A 17662-nucleotide genomic window follows, 5' to 3' on the forward strand; every position below is an offset into this window, starting at 1 on the left:
TGCATGAGGCTGGTTTTGCTGCTGTCTGACATTCTGACTGCTGTTCTGCCTTGTTTGGTTATTGGTGCAGCTCTATTTTGTGTTAAGGACTGTGTTGAGGAAGCCTTGTAGGGGTTCTCTGTCATTTTTGTTTCTAAGCATTTTATTTCCTGTTTTGTGGCCAGTGAGGGAGCCAGACATTGTGTTTTTTCCCCATCACATTAGTAATCCATTATTTCCTAGTGAGTGTGGGGTTTTTGTTTATTGTTTTGGCCTTTGGAGACCATGACGTTACAGTAGGCATCAATTTCCCTCAACATTACCTTATTGTTGATAGATGACAATAAATACACTTAACTATTGAAGAGGTTGCAGCTGTTTTCTTCCTGAAGTCATTGTCATTGAGTCTAAACTCTGTTGTGTTACTCCCTGTGTACCCCTGGCCAGCAAAGCCATTTTCATCAATGAGAGAGGGGATGACATTCAGTTCAGTTTTGCCACTAGCAAAAACGGGCAAGTAACTGACTGGGTTTCCAAGGTATAGTGCTGGGAAATCTGATCCGCCATAAATACGATGTAGTTTATTTTGAAAACCATTTTTATTTTGTATTTGTGCTTGACTTCCTGTCCCGCACGATCTGCTCAGCTCTGCCTATGTGCTCCAGAGGCCTCCTTTCAGCAGCTGGTGGAAGTACACACATTGACTAGAATGGAAACGGATCGGATCTGCCGCCGTGCCGGAGCGGAGACGGACCGCAGACGCATCCGGTGGAATTTAGGGGTTAGATATAATTGTCTCTCTTAAGTATGCCTTACCACATTCTCACAGTGTAGAAGGGCTAATTCCTGGTGTATTATTTTCAGCGATAAACTACTGCCACTCTGTAGTCATATACTCAACAAAAGTATAATTACTTAGTAGAGTAGGGTCCAGTCACCAGTGTGTGCAGATAGGGTCTCTATAAGGAGGGGAAATACTAACACTAATAGGGGAATGATCAGAGAGAGACCTGATGCCAATTGTACAATCTGCTATCCTGTCCAAAATATGCTCTAGAAGAAAATAGTCTATTGTGGAAGATCCCTAGTGCGGGATTGAAAAAAATGTGTAATGTTCTCCATGCATCATAAGTCTAAGTCACTAAGAAATTCACACATTTTTACACTTTTTTTTGAAAGAGAAGAGTGGGGGGGTCACATATCAATATTTGGGTTAAGTATATAATTTTTTTTTTTTTTTTTTTAAGTATATTTTTTGGGGATTTTTGCCTTTAATGTACAGGACAGTGGAGATAGACAGGAAACAGGAGGCAGAGAGAGGGGGAATGACACGCAGGATAAGACCGCTCAGCTCGGAATTCAAACCGGGATGACCTGCAACGAGGACTATAGCCTCAACACATGGGGCGGGCGCTCTACCCGCTGAGCTATGCTCAACCCCGGGTTAAGTATATAATTAAAGTCGCCTCCCACTGTTCACATTAAGACAGACTTTTATATCAAGGAAATGATTTTACAAAGAAGGAAAAAACTGAAACCTAACACTAATTCCAAATTCAGTCTCTCTCTTTTTCAGTATTTTATTGTATGAATAAAAAATCTTTGTAAAACTATGCTTTTATTACATGTCATGTAAAATCCCCTGAAAATAAAAAGCAAGAAAAAGATGCACCATGATTTGTCTTTTTTGTCCTTTTGTCCTCTTTTGGTTAGATTCCATTCCAGCAACCAAAATGTGTTTAAAATATTTTTAAAAAAACAACATTTACCTCACTTTAATTTTACAGGTAAAAAGGTTTTCAGGCACAATATGTAATTTCTGTCATTCGCTGTTTGACACAAGACTTTACACCCAGCAGCTGCTCACAAACACACTCCACTCTGACTTTTATTCATGCTGGAAATCTTTATTTGATTTGTATGTGAGGTTACAGATTAGATCAGAGAGAAAGAAAGAAAGAGATCAACAGATATTCTGTTTGTTCGTTCTGGAGAATTACTGCACAGGACGAATCTTCATGCTGATGGTCTTCAGGGAGTAGTCATAACCCTTCCAGATGGTCCACTCCACTCCTACACCGTAGATGGTGCCATCAGCCCCCCAGCGATAAACCCCGTTGGGGTTTGCACGGTGACATTCATTGTACCAGAATGCCGCCAAGTATTTTCTGGCACAGTGACCGCTGTAGGAGTCCTGGTCTTTGTCGAAGGTGGAGAACTTCTGTCCGTTGTGAAAACTCAGGGAGTCTCCTACAGAAACACAAGAAAACAACAAGTGTATGATCACAACACTGCTGCTAATGACACCATAATATATAATGTTATATAACTATTAACACTACAACTGTCACTACAAACACCACTTATACAAATACTTCCACAGACATCCCAACTTGCAAAAAGTCATTTCAGGGAGGTCCTGAACCATTTGTCAGAAATCTCAACCTCATGGCAGTCTGTGTCAATGACCTTGTTAATCTTGCAAGACATCAGATTCACAAATGTTTGGTAAGACAACTGACTCCTGAATATTGTCTTGATGTGATGCACCATGCTGAATGCCCTTTCTACATAACAGTTAGAATTAGGCAGCACCAAAAGCAGCTTTATCAACTGTCTGAGCACCTTGAATCTCAACTGTTCTGAGCTCACAGATGTGACTTTGGACAGCTTCCCCCAGAAGTCATAGACTGGCATACTAAGTAACCTCCTCCATGAGACTTTGCCTTTCTGATAAAAAGAACTGAGATATATTTGAGGAGCCTTCCCTGTGCTTAGCCTCCCTCATATGTTGTGGTCCCCAAAAGACACAAGGTATGATTATCTATTCTTATTGTCTGGGGCAGCTATATATAATAGTTAGAGTAATTTTCCCTTTTCTGTAAACTGAGGCATATATTTAAAATGTGACAATAAAATACTACTTGCACTATTTACCTAAACTGTGTAATACTTTTATTTAACTTATGTTTATTTCTATATTCTATTGCCACTTTAAGCAAGTATTCAATGAGTTTGGCCTTAACATGTAGCCTTGGTTCAGCAGCTAGCCATCACGTATAAATAATGGCCTATGCACAAATGAATATATTACACTCACCTCAACATATCTTTTATAGTCATTTAAGCCACCATGGGCAATGCTGAAATCACTGTTGCAAACCGTTCAACACCATCATTATTTTTTACCCCTATAAGGCACGGGTACATTTTTGTACGATCTGGGGTAAAGTGGGTTGTATTCATTTATTTTCGTTGGGTAATCTGCAATGACACTGGATACACTTGATTGTTTCTCGGTCTTTCTCTCACACATGTGCTGCATGGAGAGTCATATAATCCAATATAAGGACAGAAATCCTCAGTGTCTCCATGTGGAAACCAAACATCAGACAAACAGAAGTACTAACTGCTAACAGTAACTGACCTGCTCCTCCATCAGTGAATCCAGACACATGCAGTCTGTATCCGTGGGACTCTGGGTCGATGGAGAACGAGGAGTAACGAGCAAACACTTTGTTCCCACTGAAGTCCTCCATGTCGACCAGCAGCTCAAACTTTTTCCTCAGAGTCAGATGGAAGAGACTCTCCAGGCCTGAAAACACACAAACATGAAGTCACGTCAGAGTTTGTTTGTTTTAATGAACAGAGAGTTTCATGAAGTCACATGACTGTTCTCACCCAGCCAGTACTCTCCAGCAGCGCTACCAAAGCCCTTCTTGTAGTGATCCCAGGGCCTGTAGAAGTTCACCGAGCCGTCCATCCTCCTCTGGAACACCTGGGGGTTATTATGACGGTCAAACAGGAAGTGTTCATACTGAAAACCACTCAGCTGTGACTTGATGACTTCTGTTCAAAAACTCACCGTCCAGCCTCCTCCATCTGAGTCCATGTCACAGTACACCTACACACAAACACACTCATTAGTAAATATGATCCTTTACTAAAACTATATTCAACCAATCAGCAGCTGCCACGTCTTGAGTCTGAAGCACCTTAAAGTGCCACCGACAGCTGCTAGCTGCTCCAACTGACTCCTATTCAACAAGTCTCAACTTCTCTCTAGAAATACTGAGTCAGTCATTGTAAGTAACTTTAAGAGGGTTTCTGTTAATAAGGTGCTCACTTCCTGTATGCTTTTATTTTGGCGATCTTCGGGCGGAAGTAGCGGTACCAGTCTCTATAAATAAGTATTCTTCACGTCAGTTCTGAGTATATGGCAGATGGTACGGTCACAAACTACGGCTCTTCTGCAAAAGTATACCTTCAGATGTTTAAGCGACTAGCTGGAGTTGGGAACAAGGTATTGTGTGTAAATAATGTGTATGTGCAGCTATTTTGTTCTGTTAAATGTGTTACCATGCTAACATTAGCCTCTGTGTATGCCGTCTCATATGTAAGGTTATAAGGCATATGGGTTATTTTTATTTTGTTGTAAGAGCTTATTTTGTTTATTTATCTGTTCATCAGCTCTTACGGTGTAATGGAAGAAAGGAGAAGGACGGAGAAATTTGTGTTCAAAAATAAGTATGAAGGCCGAACATAAATAAAGGCTTCCAATGCATCTGTACGCTTCACCATCATTCCGGCTGGGGTTCGCTATAGTCGTTGTTTTCAATTAGATTTCACAGGTGTACCTAATAAAGAGGCCAGTTAGTGTAGAATTTAATATTTTACATACCAATGAGAATAAAGTCTGGGAACTCAGCTCAGCACCATTGTCCTCCATTCCTCAGGGCCCATAATAACCAACCTCTGACTACAGTTACCTTGATCCCATTCAGAAACACAGGCTAACACATCTCTGATCATAGCAACACTATCAGGTGTCTCCTGCTTTCCCCAAAAGGAGTAGACATCTGCACCTACTAAAGGGGAGACAGTGTCTCATTGTCAAGATATGGTGTAGCCTTACAATGACCCCAGTGCGTAGTTTGACCCAGTGTATGCCAATGTATGATATGTAAGTTATGGAAAATTCCTTAACAAAGTGTACCTGGACAGCAGACGTGGCTCCGATGGGATAGATGGTGTACACTCCACTGAGTTGGCTGTTGTCATTGTTATGGATGTCACTGCAGTCCAGCGGGAGGACGAGAGGTAAGCAGCAGGTCAACACTGGAGCCAGGAGGAGGAGGAAGACTGAAACCAGCTGCAACAGAAACACAGCAGCACACACAAAACAAAATAAAACTAAACTCAGAGAAGATTCACGTCCAATTTTTTTAAAACAACGGACTGTATTTTGGGATTTTGTGGATTTGTAAACAGAATCAAAGAATGAAGCTTTAAAGAGAAATTAGATAAAAGGAAATTGTTAGAAACTCTTTTATCACCACAGACTATTTCAGAGAATCTGACTGAAACTATTGATCAATATTAATTCAGTCAGGTGTATACATCACAAACGTACCTTCATCGTCAGAGTTCTGCTGAGAGGATCTGATGAATATCTTGATGTCAGTCAGTCTGGATGCTCTGATGTGTCTGAACTGTATTAATATCACAAATATTAATAAATGACTGAACAGCTGCTGCTTCACACTGATAAAACTATTTTCTGAACTAGTGGACACATTATGTCTTTGAGTGTGTGTGTTCCTGTTAACTTGACTTTGTTGGGTACCAAACCTGACATCCACCTACATTGTGGGGACTCTGCTCCATTACTGCGATCAAATGTTTACTTGGGGTGTTATGTTTTTGGCTCAGGTCATTAGGTCATTAGATCAGACCTGGCTGAAAGTACTCCACCAGTTCAGCTACCTGGGCAGCAACATCTCATCTGACACCGACAGATTAGCCACCAAAGGTCAGTGTGTACCACACCATCATGCTGACCATCCTGCTGTATGGTGCTGAGTTGTGGGTCCTGTACTGCTGCCACCTGCACCTTGATGAACACGCTGCCTCCATCCTCAACATCCACTGAGATGTTTACGTCACTAATGTAGAGGTGTTGCAAAGAAGCAGGGCTCACTACCATGAAGGCTGTTTGGACCCATTAGCACCCCCTACAGGCCTGATGTTCAACCTTAGCTACTGTAGGTTGTAGCCACCTATCTCAAACAGGCTTAGTCAGCCATAAGTCAACATCCTTCCTCATCTTGGTTCACGAAGAAACACCAAGAGAAGAGTTGGACGTTCGTCAGTGCAAAATGAGACATTTATGATGAGACATTACATGAGTTATTCTACAGCTGCACCTAATCAGTGATTAACAGCTTGATTGATGACCTATGAAGCCAACTGCCTTCAGATCAGCTGATTACAAACAAATATACAAATATGAGCTTTTAAACTGCAAATGTGAACTACCAGCACAGAAAGACAATAAGATACTGTCACAGACATCTGGTCATATATAGTATCACTTGGATAAAAGACGTTCACCATTGGCTATCATAACTCAGCTCTGAGAGTCAGTCACCAACAGAGATGAGCTGTCACCTACTCTAATATCACTGTGAACTCTGACTTTAAGGACATTAATGATTCACCAAACAACTGTTCAAAGGGCAAATCACAACAAGGAAAGATATGCTGCAAATAACAATATCATGCTCAAGGACAAACAGATACTCACAGACATTTACCGGAAAACACAAACACATAGTCTCTTATAAAAGTTAAAAGCTTGCATGGTGGTAGTCTGAAGATCTGAACAACAGAAAACCTCAAAATAAACTTTTCAAATTCAAACTGGCCAACCAACTTATACTTACAAGATCCATACTCCAGCTTTTCATCACTGGACATCAAACTCAACCTAATTTCAATTAGCAATTCAGAACAAAGATGTTGTACCTTTGATTTGATTCACAACAATCATCTTGCCTGTTCATCAGGTCTGTACAACGATGATACACGTGATACACCTGATAACTCTACATTATACATTTGAATCATTCACTAGCCATAACCTAGAGTACCAGTTTCTCTCTTGTGTGCTATTTATAAAATGTTGTTGTGTTTAGTACTTGTAGCTGTAGTGTTAGTTATAAATGTTTAACTAAAGTGGACTTGTTGGTGTTTCTTTGTGCTTGCATCTGAGTCACTAAACCTTAAAAGACTTTTATAATTCAAACTGATCTCTTGTGTGGACAGCAAGGAACACTATCTCATTATTATACCTACTCTAATATGAGTAATGCTACTGGATGAATCATTTCATGTTGGAGTTGTGTCTCGTGTATACACAGTGAAGCTATTTGAAGTGTCTAGCATGTTTTACTGTTAACTGTAATATAAGTTGGTGTTAGCTTCTCTGTCCTCTCCTCTGCTTCATTAGTTGGTAATGTGTATTAAAATCTAGCAAATTCCTGTAAACTTAGCTACTGGCTCAAACTCTCAGGAGTGCCTGATAGTGACTGTAAGTATCTGTGTTCTTCATTCTTTCTAAACTTCACTCAGTATTTTAATGTCAGGATTATTATTTATTTTACTGACATTTTTTATTCCTTTCAACCAGTAAGTATATTGATGAATACTGTATTTGTATTTCTTCCTTCTTCTGTTTTAGTCATTCAATAAAGCAACATAACACATGACTATAACTACCATCTCTACTGTTATCATATCATTTAAACACACATAGACACAAACATGATGAAAACTGTTGGTTACGTTACCTTTAGATGCTGAAAATAATCTGAGTCAAACCGATGAGTGAGGGTGAAATTAATCTGCAGCTTCAACCAGGAAACCAACCAGGAGACGAATGAACAAGTTCCTCACAGCCGGAGGTTTATAAGGTCTGCTGAGTCACAAACAATCTCAATTGCATGTACAGTAATGATCTTTAACCTGGAACAAAAGTGAAATATTAATAGGCAGTATAAATGTTTATCAGTTGGATCATAAAGTATGATGTGTTGTTGCTTTTATTCCAACAAGGAAATAAAAAGTGCTGTTGTAGGCTAAAGATCAATCCCATCCCTGCATCTGGTAGGTTGCACACAGTGTGTTTTTAAATAAATATTTTAATGATAATAGTCCACAATTGTGTGAAAATGTATTGATTTTAATCATATAATATCACATTTGCTTGGGGGAGGATCCACAAACCCTTCAACTAAAGCTTCTATGGACCTTTGACCTTGTTATTGTATTTGACTGCTGCAGCTCTAATTATTTTATCAACTGGATACCATCATAAAACATCAACAATCTTATCATGTCAGCAAAATGGTGCACAACAAGAAACACTGCAGCCAGTATTGTATTAAATACCTCAGCTATGGATACATATCCTTCTGGTTTTTCCAGTTGTCTGAAACTATTTTTTCAAGGCTGTTCTTGTTTTCCATTAGACAGTTTAAATATGATGCTTCTTGTTTGACACAGCACCAAATTACCTTATAATCCTTCATCCTTGACTAGTTACTGATATGGTCAGGGTGGTACCCTTTTTTACTTTATTTAATACTTTTTTTTAATTGAGTTCAAACAAACAGAACAACATACAATGCTCCCACCCCAGACAGCTGTACAGCACACCAAATAGAGGAAAATAAATAACTAAGTACCTAAATAAATTAAATAAACCTTAAAATAATAAGGACTGCAGAGGAAACTGCTGCTGTGAAGAAGCATATGGGGAACTTCATCACATCAAGTTCCAGGCAAGAGGGACTGTGAATGTTGCCTCAGCGCAGAACCTGATGCCTTAAAGGACAGAGACTGGTCAGCGATAAAGTTCTTCATTAAAAATCACATAACAAATTTAAAGAGGAAACTTTGTCAGTAATCCCGTAGTGTCTGCGGTTGAGTTTGTTTAGTTTATTCTGATATATTCATACATCAGCTCTTATGTTTTTGTGTTCAATTTTGTGCATTCTGCACTTTAACTTCCACAAAGGCCATGTTTGTCTGTTATTCGACACTGGAGGATATCTCATATTCAGTTTTAAGCAATAGAACATGATTTCAGGTGTCCATTCTGACGTTTAACACAACAGTTTTGTTATTTTGACACTGGAGGATATCTCCTAATTAGTTTAAGTAATAGTTTAGTGCATTCTGGATTTTTACTTGCAGATATTATTTTTGGCTCTGCTGGATATCTCCTAACAATGATTTCAGTCTTGTTCTATATCAATTTTAAGGTAACCCTTAAAATGGCTCAGTTTTTTATGCGTTGCACAAATGTACTCCTGCCTAAGAAGTTGTTTTGTTATGCAATGAAATAGCAAAATAAATCATTTAAACTATTGAAAATTCTCTCCATCTAATTAATGTATCTCTTGACTTTTGCTAGATGTTTTCTTTTCTGTCTCTTTTGTCTATGGTTAACATGTATTTATACAAAACAAAGACAAAAAATGCTGTATGTGAAAGTGGACCCTGCAAGTGATGAAAACAGGGATTGTGTGAAAGTGAACCCCAAGAGTGATGAAAACCAGAACTGTCCCAAAAAGTGACCAAAAAACTGGTTTGGAACAAAGGTTTTTTTAATTGTTAATTTAAAGTGATATTTGTCTTCAAAAATAAATCTTAACCTCCCCTGATTTTTTTTCAAGCATGTCTGACCACTGGAAAGGGTGGTCCTCACCAGTAACCATAAAACTGGTGGACCCCACAACTGACAAAAACAAGACTGTGTGTGTGTGTGTTTTAGAGAGAGAGATTGTGTGTGCGTGTATGTGTGTGAGAGAGAGAGAGAGAGAGAGAGAGAGAGAGAGAAAGAAAGAGAGAGAGAGAAGGTATGTGTGTTAGAGAGAGAAAGAAAGAATGAGTGTGTGAGAGAGAGATAAAGAGTTTGTCTGTGTGTGAAAGAGTGTGTGTGTGTGTGTGTGTGAGAGAGAGAGAGAGAGAGAGAGAGAGAGTGTTTGTGTGTATGTGTGTGTGTGTGTGTGTGTTTGTGTGTGTTCTCTTCTGTCTCTTTTGTCTCTGGTTAACATGTATTTATACAAAACATAGACAAAAAATGCAGTGTGTGAAAGTGGACCCTGCAAGTGATGAAAAAAGGGATTGTGTGAAAGTGGACCCCAAGAGTGACTAAAACCAGTACTGTCCCCAAAAGTGACTAAAAAACTGGTTTGGAACAAAAGTTGTTTTCATTGTTAAGTTAAAGTTAATATGAAGTGATATAGTGTAACAATAAATCTTAACATCCCCTGATTTTTTTTTCAAGAATGTCTGACCAGTGGAAAGGGTGGTCCTCACCAGTGACCAAAAAACTGGTGGACCCCACAACTGACAACAACAAGACTTTTTGAGAGAGAGTGTGTGTGTGTGTGTGTGTGTGTGTGTGTGTGTGAGGGAGAGAAAGAATACTAGAGGGAGAGACAGAGAGAGAGAGAGACCAGTGGTAAGGGTGGTCCTCAACAGTGACCAAAAACTAGTGGACCCCACAACTGAAAAAAAAAAGATTGTTTGAGTGTGTGTGAGAGAGAGAGAGAGAGAGAGAGAGAGAGAGAGAGAGCAAGAGTGTGTATGTGAGAGAGAGAGTGTGTGTGTTTCTGTGTGTGTGAACAAGAGAGAGAGAGAGAGAGAGAGAGAGCGAGAGAGAGAGAGAGAGAGAGAGAGAGAGAGAGAGAGCTGAAACCCCGCCCCCTACCAAATGTCACCTGTCAATTAAAGTCACAACCTCTACCAGAAACATGGACGCTACGTCTGAGAGCTTTCTGCCGCTAGCTCGGCTGCTAGCTCGGTTAACTGGCAAAACAGACAGACAGGAATTAGTCAATTGCAAAAAAGTAGCTTAGTTTCTGCCCAGCAACAGGTTGCTAAGGACGGCTCAGGCCCTACGGTTGCTACGGTGATGTGAAATCTGCTTGGTTACGGTGAAAAAGAATTCTCAAAATACCCCAGAATTTGGCTTCTGACAAGGTCCCGAACAATTGCAAATTGTCAGAAAACCGTAACTCCTGTCAAAAAAACGAAAACACCTTGAGAGACACAGAAGCCGGCAGATTCTGACAGTGTTTATTTTATTCAGATATTCCTTAAAATGAGTGTGTCAGCTTAGTGCGAAGACAGAGTGAGATTCTTTTGAAAAGAAAAGACGATCACATTAGGGTCAATGGGGAGTGAGACAGGTATTGCTGCCGGTCTCGGCCCCCCTGTTTAAATTTTGTGCAGACCACACCTGTCAACATCACATTTTATGAATCCCAACACCTATGTCTACATTTTGACCAAAAATTATTTGTCTCCTTTTTACATTTTGGCCGTGAGCTCGAGTTAAAAATAAAAATTAAGGTTATTTTTTACTGGTTCTTGCACTCTAGCTAATTGACGCTTCCACTCTAACTTTGTAGAAAAAGTGATTTCCACTCCTCGTTTGACTGCTCATAGTTTGAAAAGTTTATAAGCCAGTTATCTTTAAAAATAGGAAACTTTATTCAGGCCTTAAACAGAATCACCTCCTCTTCTTTTTTCTCAATAGTTTCTCAATATTACTGAAAGATTTAAAGACAAACTAGCTCAGAAGGCATATTTATGTTATAATTCTGCTTATAAATCCCAACCTGTGTCTGGTTCTGTTCATGTTCTGCAGTTTTTCACTAACAGCCATTCAATGTATTTACATTCTGTCATTAACTCTGGTCAGAAAAATGGTCCTCATTTATCTGGACATTGTGGACCAGAATACCAGATGATAAAATAAGGTGAAGAGTGTAACGATGTACATGAGCAGTGCCCATAACTGAGTAAGACTTAAAGAGTCAATTAAATGTGAGAAATCCCAAACAAGTGAGTTAGATGGAGAGCATATGTGAATGTTAAAATGACCTCTCATTAAAGGGTTGTTTCATGTAGTAACCATTAAAAACAAAAAGTCAGAGAATTCACTAATACAAACCTCTGAAGTGGGAAAATATATGATTGGACTTTAGGATATATATACATTTTCATTAACTTCTGTAATCAGGTTAAATTTATTGAAAATGTTTTAATTTATGATTGTGACAAAAAGATGATGAGTTGACTTTATAACCTTCAAATGTTTGGTGTTGATTTGGTGTTGATTTGGTTTGATTGTCGTTGGACTCAATAACATTTCATTGATGAAGATGTTTTGGTAAATTCCTAAAAAATGAGTGTGTACGTGTGTGTGTTTCTTCTGATGAACAGTTATAATTAATTGTTCTAAAGACTGAAGTGAAATCAACAAATTGACAAATCAAAGTCTGTCTTTAACTGTTATCCTGTTTTTTTCCTAAACTGTGATCTATCATTTCTTTTCACTTTAATTAGTAATTACACCAGTAGTAACTGCATGTTAGAGGAAGACAATAGAGATTCATTATTTATCTTTAGTGCTGGATCGACTGGTGATATTGTGTCTGTCAGGATGTTTGATGATTTTATTCATAATACTTTTATTTTCTCTCTATTTCCATAGTCTTGGTTTTTATAAGGCTTCACACAGAAACACATCAGCAGCTTTCTCTCTTCATTAGTTTAAAATAATTAATTACAATTAAAAGTTTAAAATCCTACTTGAAATCACAATATGTAATTTCTGCCATTAACTGTTTGAGACAAGACTTTACACCCAGCAGCTGCTCACACACACACTCCACTCTGACTTTTATTGATGCTGGAAATCTTTATTTGATTAATATGTGAGGTTACAGATTAGATCAGAGAGAAAGAAAGAAAGAGATCAACAGATATTCTGTTTGTTCGTTCTGGAGAATTACTGCACAGGACGAATCTTCATGCTGATGGCCTTCAGGGAGTAGTTACTGCCCTTCCAGTGGAGCCACTCCACTCCTACACGATAGACAGCGTCATCATACCCCCAGCGATAAACGCCATTGGGGTTTGTATTGGAACAGCCGACGTACCAGAACGCCCCCAGTTGGAGACTCGCACAGTTACCGCTGTGAGAGTCCTGGTCTTTGTCGAAGGTGGTGAACTTCTGTCCGTTGTGATAACTCAGGGCGTCTCCTACAGAAACACGAGAAAACAACAAGTGTATGATCACAACACTGCTGCTAATGACACCATATTATAAAATGTTATATAACTATTAACACTACAACTGGCACTACTAATACAGTACTACTGCTATGGCCACCACTTGTACAAATACTTCCAGTACTACTAGTACTGCATCTGCTGCTGCTACTGTAACATAACAACATGCAGTATGTCATGTAGACAAGAACTGTAAAAGGCTGAAGGGATAAAAACACCTGAAACCTGCTGGGGCTCATTTACATTTCTCCTTTAAATGTGTTTATAAAAACCAAAGCTTCATGTAATTAATAAAACATGAGCAGAACACAGATTTGTTGTTACTGAGTTGAAAATCTTTGTGAATCTGTCTTTAGCTGAAGAAATCACACAAATAATCCAATATAAGGACAGAAATCCTCAGTGTCTCCATGTGGAAACCAAACATCAGACAAACAGAAGTACTAACTGCTAACAGTAACTGACCTGCTCCTCCATCAGTGAATCCAGACACATGCAGTCTGTATCCGTGGGACTCTGGGTCGATGGAGAACGAGGAGTAACGAGCAAACGCTTTGTTCCCACTGAAGTCCTCCATGTCGACGCGAAGCTCGTTTCTTCTACTGTTGGTCAGTCGAAAGAGATTGTCCAGGCCTGAAAACACACAAACATGAAGTCACGTCAGAGTTTGTTTGTTTTAATGAACAGAGAGTTTCATGAAGTCACATGACTGTTCTCACCCAGCCAATACTCTCCAGCAGCTTTACCAAAGCCCATCTTGTATTGATCCCAGGGCCTGTAGAAGTTCACCGAGCCGTCCATCCTCCTCTGGAACACCTGGGGGTTATTATGACGGTCAAACAGGAAGTGTTCATACTGAAAACCACTCAGCTGTGACTTGATGACTTCTGTTCAAAAACTCACCGTCCAGCCTCCTCCATCTGAGTCCATGTCACAGTACACCTACACACAAACACACTCATTAGTAAATATGATCCTTTACTAAAACTATATTCAACCAATCAGCAGCTGCCACGTCTTGAGTCTGAAGCACCTTAAAGTGTCACTGACAGCTGCTAGCTGCTCCAACTGACTCCTATTCAACAAGTCTCAACTTCTCTCTAGAAATACTGAGTCAGTCATTGTTTTCAACGAGTCATTCTGGTCTCAATCTCTAAATTCAGGCCCTCTAATAAGTGTAAATTGTTATTTTGTAAATAATTGCTCTATTAAAGGACCAGTATATAATCAATATAAATATAATATTCATAAGTATGTTTGTATAAGTCTGTAATCACCTGAAAATAAGAATCATTGTGTTTTCGTCAGCAGTATTCATTTGGTTGAACCTGGAACTTGGAAACACACTAAAAGAAATGTCCATTACACGTTGTGCTGCCATCTGTCTCACTCTTCATGTAGGACGAGGCATTGAGCATGATGCGTTCAGGTGAAAAGGACTGCGTCAGAAATGAGAGAATTGAGCGAATGGTGCATAGGGGCACAGCCTTGTAGACAGGGGTAGCCTACTGACAAGTTTGGTCTTCTTTGGGTCATTTAAATAAAAGTTATTGCTCTTGTGACCTTGACCCGTATTGATTTATAGATTTGCAGGATGACTGTTGGTTTAAAGCAGGGGACTAGGATCCGAACTTTAGAGGGGCTCAGCTCCTAATGACAATTTGACATTCAATGCCCTGCAAGTGTTTAATAAACAACTAAAAACTATAATAATTCAGTGTTTCCCATACAGTTTTTAGAGTGTGTGGAGACCCTATGGAGGGTTTATTCTTTAATTTTAGGGGTGCTGAGATCAAATTTAGGGGTGTTAGAGCATCCCTAAAAAGAGTCTGAAATCGCCCCTGGTTTACAGAATCCACAATTTAAGTCACCTTCAATTCAATGGTTGTGTTGTTTGAAAATGTTTTATGGGATGGTCTTCACTAAAATGACACTTTATATCTCCAGAAATGTTTCAAATGTCGCGTTTCGACATAATTCATTTTGTCATTGAAGTTGAATTTGTAAATGTATACCTTTACCTTTAATTAAAACAACTAGTTAGAGATTAACAAGCTACATTTTACTTTTATTGAGTATATTTTTAGACCAGTACTTTTACTTGTACTCAAGTAAAATTTCATCAAAGTAGTGGTACTTTTATTTGAGTAGAATATTTCAGTACTCTATCCCAGAGATGGGAGTAAGTCACACATATGCAAGTCTCAAGCAATTCTCAAGTCTTAACCTTCAAGTCTCAAGCAAGTCCCAAGTCATTTTTGTGAGAGTCGAGTCAAGTCAAGTCATAGCTTAGGTCAAGCAAGTCACAAGTCAAGTCATAGAAATATAATAAGCTGGAAGACAACCGTCTTAAAACTTTAAGAGACTGCAGCTTAAGTTTTATGTAGCCCTCTTTTGCACAAAAGGGCTAACAAATAGATGGAGGGGATATAAGGCTAAAGGATAATTATAAATACTCACTAGGACCAGCAGGATCAGAATTACTAGGAACGACTACAGGGCCTGGTGTACCAAACAATAATTACCAGACAGAGTACTTTATAAAAAATAATGTGAAATCAGCTAACGTTAGAGACATTACTTACTTTTCTTTGTGTAGTCGGAAATGGCGGATGAAATTTGACGTGGTGCTGGATGTGTCGGATATTTTTGCGCTGCACACATTGCACACGGCGAATCGTTTCTTTTGTTGAGTTGAATAGTCTTTAAATCCAAATTTTATGATTTTGGGAACACTGGCTGCAGTAGCAGCAGAACTGGTAGCACTTTCCATCTTCCAAACCCCGACCGCTCTACTGTAGATGGCGGGCGCATCACCTAGTAGAGAGATTACTGGTTGCCAGGTTCGCCCACATGCAACAGGAAACATCCAATCGAAAATATATATATATTTTTATAATTATTCACCAATTAACCAAGACAGCAATGACTTGTCGAGTCATTGCTTGCAAGTCCAAGTCAAGTCTCAAGTCATGAGTAGCAAGTCCAAGTCAAGTCAAGTCTTTTCTCACTGTTGATCAAGCAAGTCACAAGTCCTCAATCTGGCGACTTAAGTCTGACTCGAGTCAGGTCACTAGACTCGAGTCCCCCATCTCTGCTCTATCCACCTCTGGTTTAATGTTACTTAATTGTGATACCTGTCCTGTTAGTACGGTTAGCTAAAGTAGCTAACATTAGCCCATATGTACACAAGCTGCAACTCTGAGCTTCAAACTGGCTCCAAAGAAATCAGTGGGTGACTTCAAACCTTACTACATCCATCTTTATATAAAGTGTGTGTATCCAACCAGTAACTACAGGACTACCTCCACTTCTATCTGCTGGTTTAGTAGAATCAACCTGAACTGTCTTCTAATTGTGTCCCAGAGAGGATGAAGTGTACCTGGACAGGAGACGTGTATATGTAGGGATAGATGGTGTACACTCCACTGGGTAGGCTGTTGTCATTGTTATGGATTTCACTGCAGTCCTGGTAAGGATAGAAGCAGCAGATCAAGGCTGGAGCCAGGAGGAGGAGGAAGACTGAAACCAGCTGCAACAGAAACACAACAGCACACACAAAATAAAATAAAACTAAACTCAGAGAAGATTCACGTAAAACTGTGTTAAACCTGTGTGCCTCACTAAGGACATGTTTGGCTTTTCTTTTCTTTTATTGATAATTTGGGCTGTGTTCATACATTAGCATCAATCACTTATAATAGGTCTATAATACAGTGTATAAACAAAATTGTTGCTCTGCAATGCTTAGGGACAAAACTGTGTACATGTACATAAATGTGTGTATGTGCTGATATAAATAGAGTATTGTCTTACACGCCTGCATTCATAGCATTATGTCTAAATCTCTCTCTCACACACACATGCACGTGCACACACAGGTTGTCAAACTCAATATAATATAATATATAACACTTTAAATGTTCAGAATATTTAGGTCACAGTCGGTTCATGAGCTTTGAAAGTGTGTGTGAGAGAGAGAGATTAAGACGTAAATCTGCACATACACACATTTATTTTTCATTACACACACACATACACCCACCCACCGACACACACACACACACACACACACACACACACATACACCCACACATCCACACACACACACACACACACACACACACACACACACACACACACACACACCCAGGTCTGCTGTGCTTCATAATACAGGACGAGCAGGACTGGGGAATTCTCTCATAGAGCTAAATACAACTAAATGATCTAGTGAAAAAAATAAAACCTAAACTAAAATTGACTTTGGGTTAAAACCCTGAAAATGAATATTTGATATTATCAGGGCTGATAGAAAATAAATATTAATTTATAATATTTTTATGGCAGTCTTTTTACGCAGACATTTTTGTCCCTAAGGAACTCTAAGTAAAACTTTTTTTAAATGAGGCACAAAGGTTAAATAACTGATGATAGAGTTACACTTTAAAAGTTCAACATACAGAGAAAATTGAGAAAAATAAATTGTTATAAAGTTTTGTGTCACCACAGACTATTTCAGAGAATCTGACTGAAACTACTGATCAATATTAATTCAGTCAGGTGTATAAAGTCATAAACTTACCTTCATCATCAGATTTGCTGTTGTTCAGTCTGGATGCAGCGATGTGTTGCTCTGATGTGTTGCTCTGATGTACCTGAGTCATATTTATATCCCAAAGATGAAGAAACGACTGAACAGGTGCTGCTTCACACCGATAAAACTATTTGTCCAGTGAGTGGAAACATGATG

The 17662-nt window shown here is 39.0% G+C and overlaps 2 protein-coding genes across 2 annotated transcripts; both read right to left on the reverse strand.

The window, feature by feature from the left end:
• Window positions 1-1865: 1865 nt before the first annotated feature.
• On the reverse strand, window positions 1866-5399 carry LOC128381081 (microfibril-associated glycoprotein 4-like). The gene is made up of 6 exons (XM_053341032.1): window positions 5393-5399; window positions 4976-5131; window positions 3845-3883; window positions 3661-3757; window positions 3407-3574; window positions 1866-2229 (listed from the first exon to the last, which is right to left on the reverse strand). The coding sequence occupies exons 1-6, from the start codon at window positions 5396-5398 to the stop codon at window positions 1976-1978; spliced, it is 720 nt and encodes a 239-aa protein (XP_053197007.1). The 5' UTR covers window position 5399; the 3' UTR covers window positions 1866-1975.
• Window positions 5400-12518: 7119 nt separating this feature from the next.
• LOC128381075 (microfibril-associated glycoprotein 4-like) lies at window positions 12519-13857 on the reverse strand. Its single transcript, XM_053341025.1, has 4 exons — window positions 13816-13857; window positions 13632-13728; window positions 13378-13545; window positions 12519-12882 (listed from the first exon to the last, which is right to left on the reverse strand). Exons 1-4 carry the CDS (start codon window positions 13840-13842, stop codon window positions 12629-12631), a joined length of 546 nt encoding a protein of 181 aa, XP_053197000.1. The 5' UTR covers window positions 13843-13857; the 3' UTR covers window positions 12519-12628.
• Window positions 13858-17662: the final 3805 nt, after the last annotated feature.

The sequence above is a fragment of the Scomber japonicus genome, chromosome 20, assembly GCF_027409825.1.
Source record: "Scomber japonicus isolate fScoJap1 chromosome 20, fScoJap1.pri, whole genome shotgun sequence".
NCBI classification, from domain to species: Eukaryota; Metazoa; Chordata; class Actinopteri; order Scombriformes; family Scombridae; genus Scomber; species Scomber japonicus.

Excerpts from the sequence above, each read along its gene's own strand:
- LOC128381081 (XM_053341032.1), bottom strand. Across the intron at positions 3,884-4,975 it reads GAGCCACGTCTGCTGTCCAG|GTGTACTGTGACATGGACTC; the intron begins GTACACTTTGTT and ends GTTTGTGTGTAG. Across the intron at positions 3,758-3,844 it reads CAGATGGAGGAGGCTGGACG|GTGTTCCAGAGGAGGATGGA; the intron begins GTGAGTTTTTGA and ends AATAACCCCCAG.
- LOC128381075 (XM_053341025.1), bottom strand. The coding sequence starts at position 13,842 with ATGGACTCAGATGGAGGAGGCTGGACG. Across the intron at positions 13,729-13,815 it reads CAGATGGAGGAGGCTGGACG|GTGTTCCAGAGGAGGATGGA; the intron begins GTGAGTTTTTGA and ends AATAACCCCCAG. Across the intron at positions 13,546-13,631 it reads TGCTGGAGAGTATTGGCTGG|GCCTGGACAATCTCTTTCGA; the intron begins GTGAGAACAGTC and ends GTGTGTTTTCAG.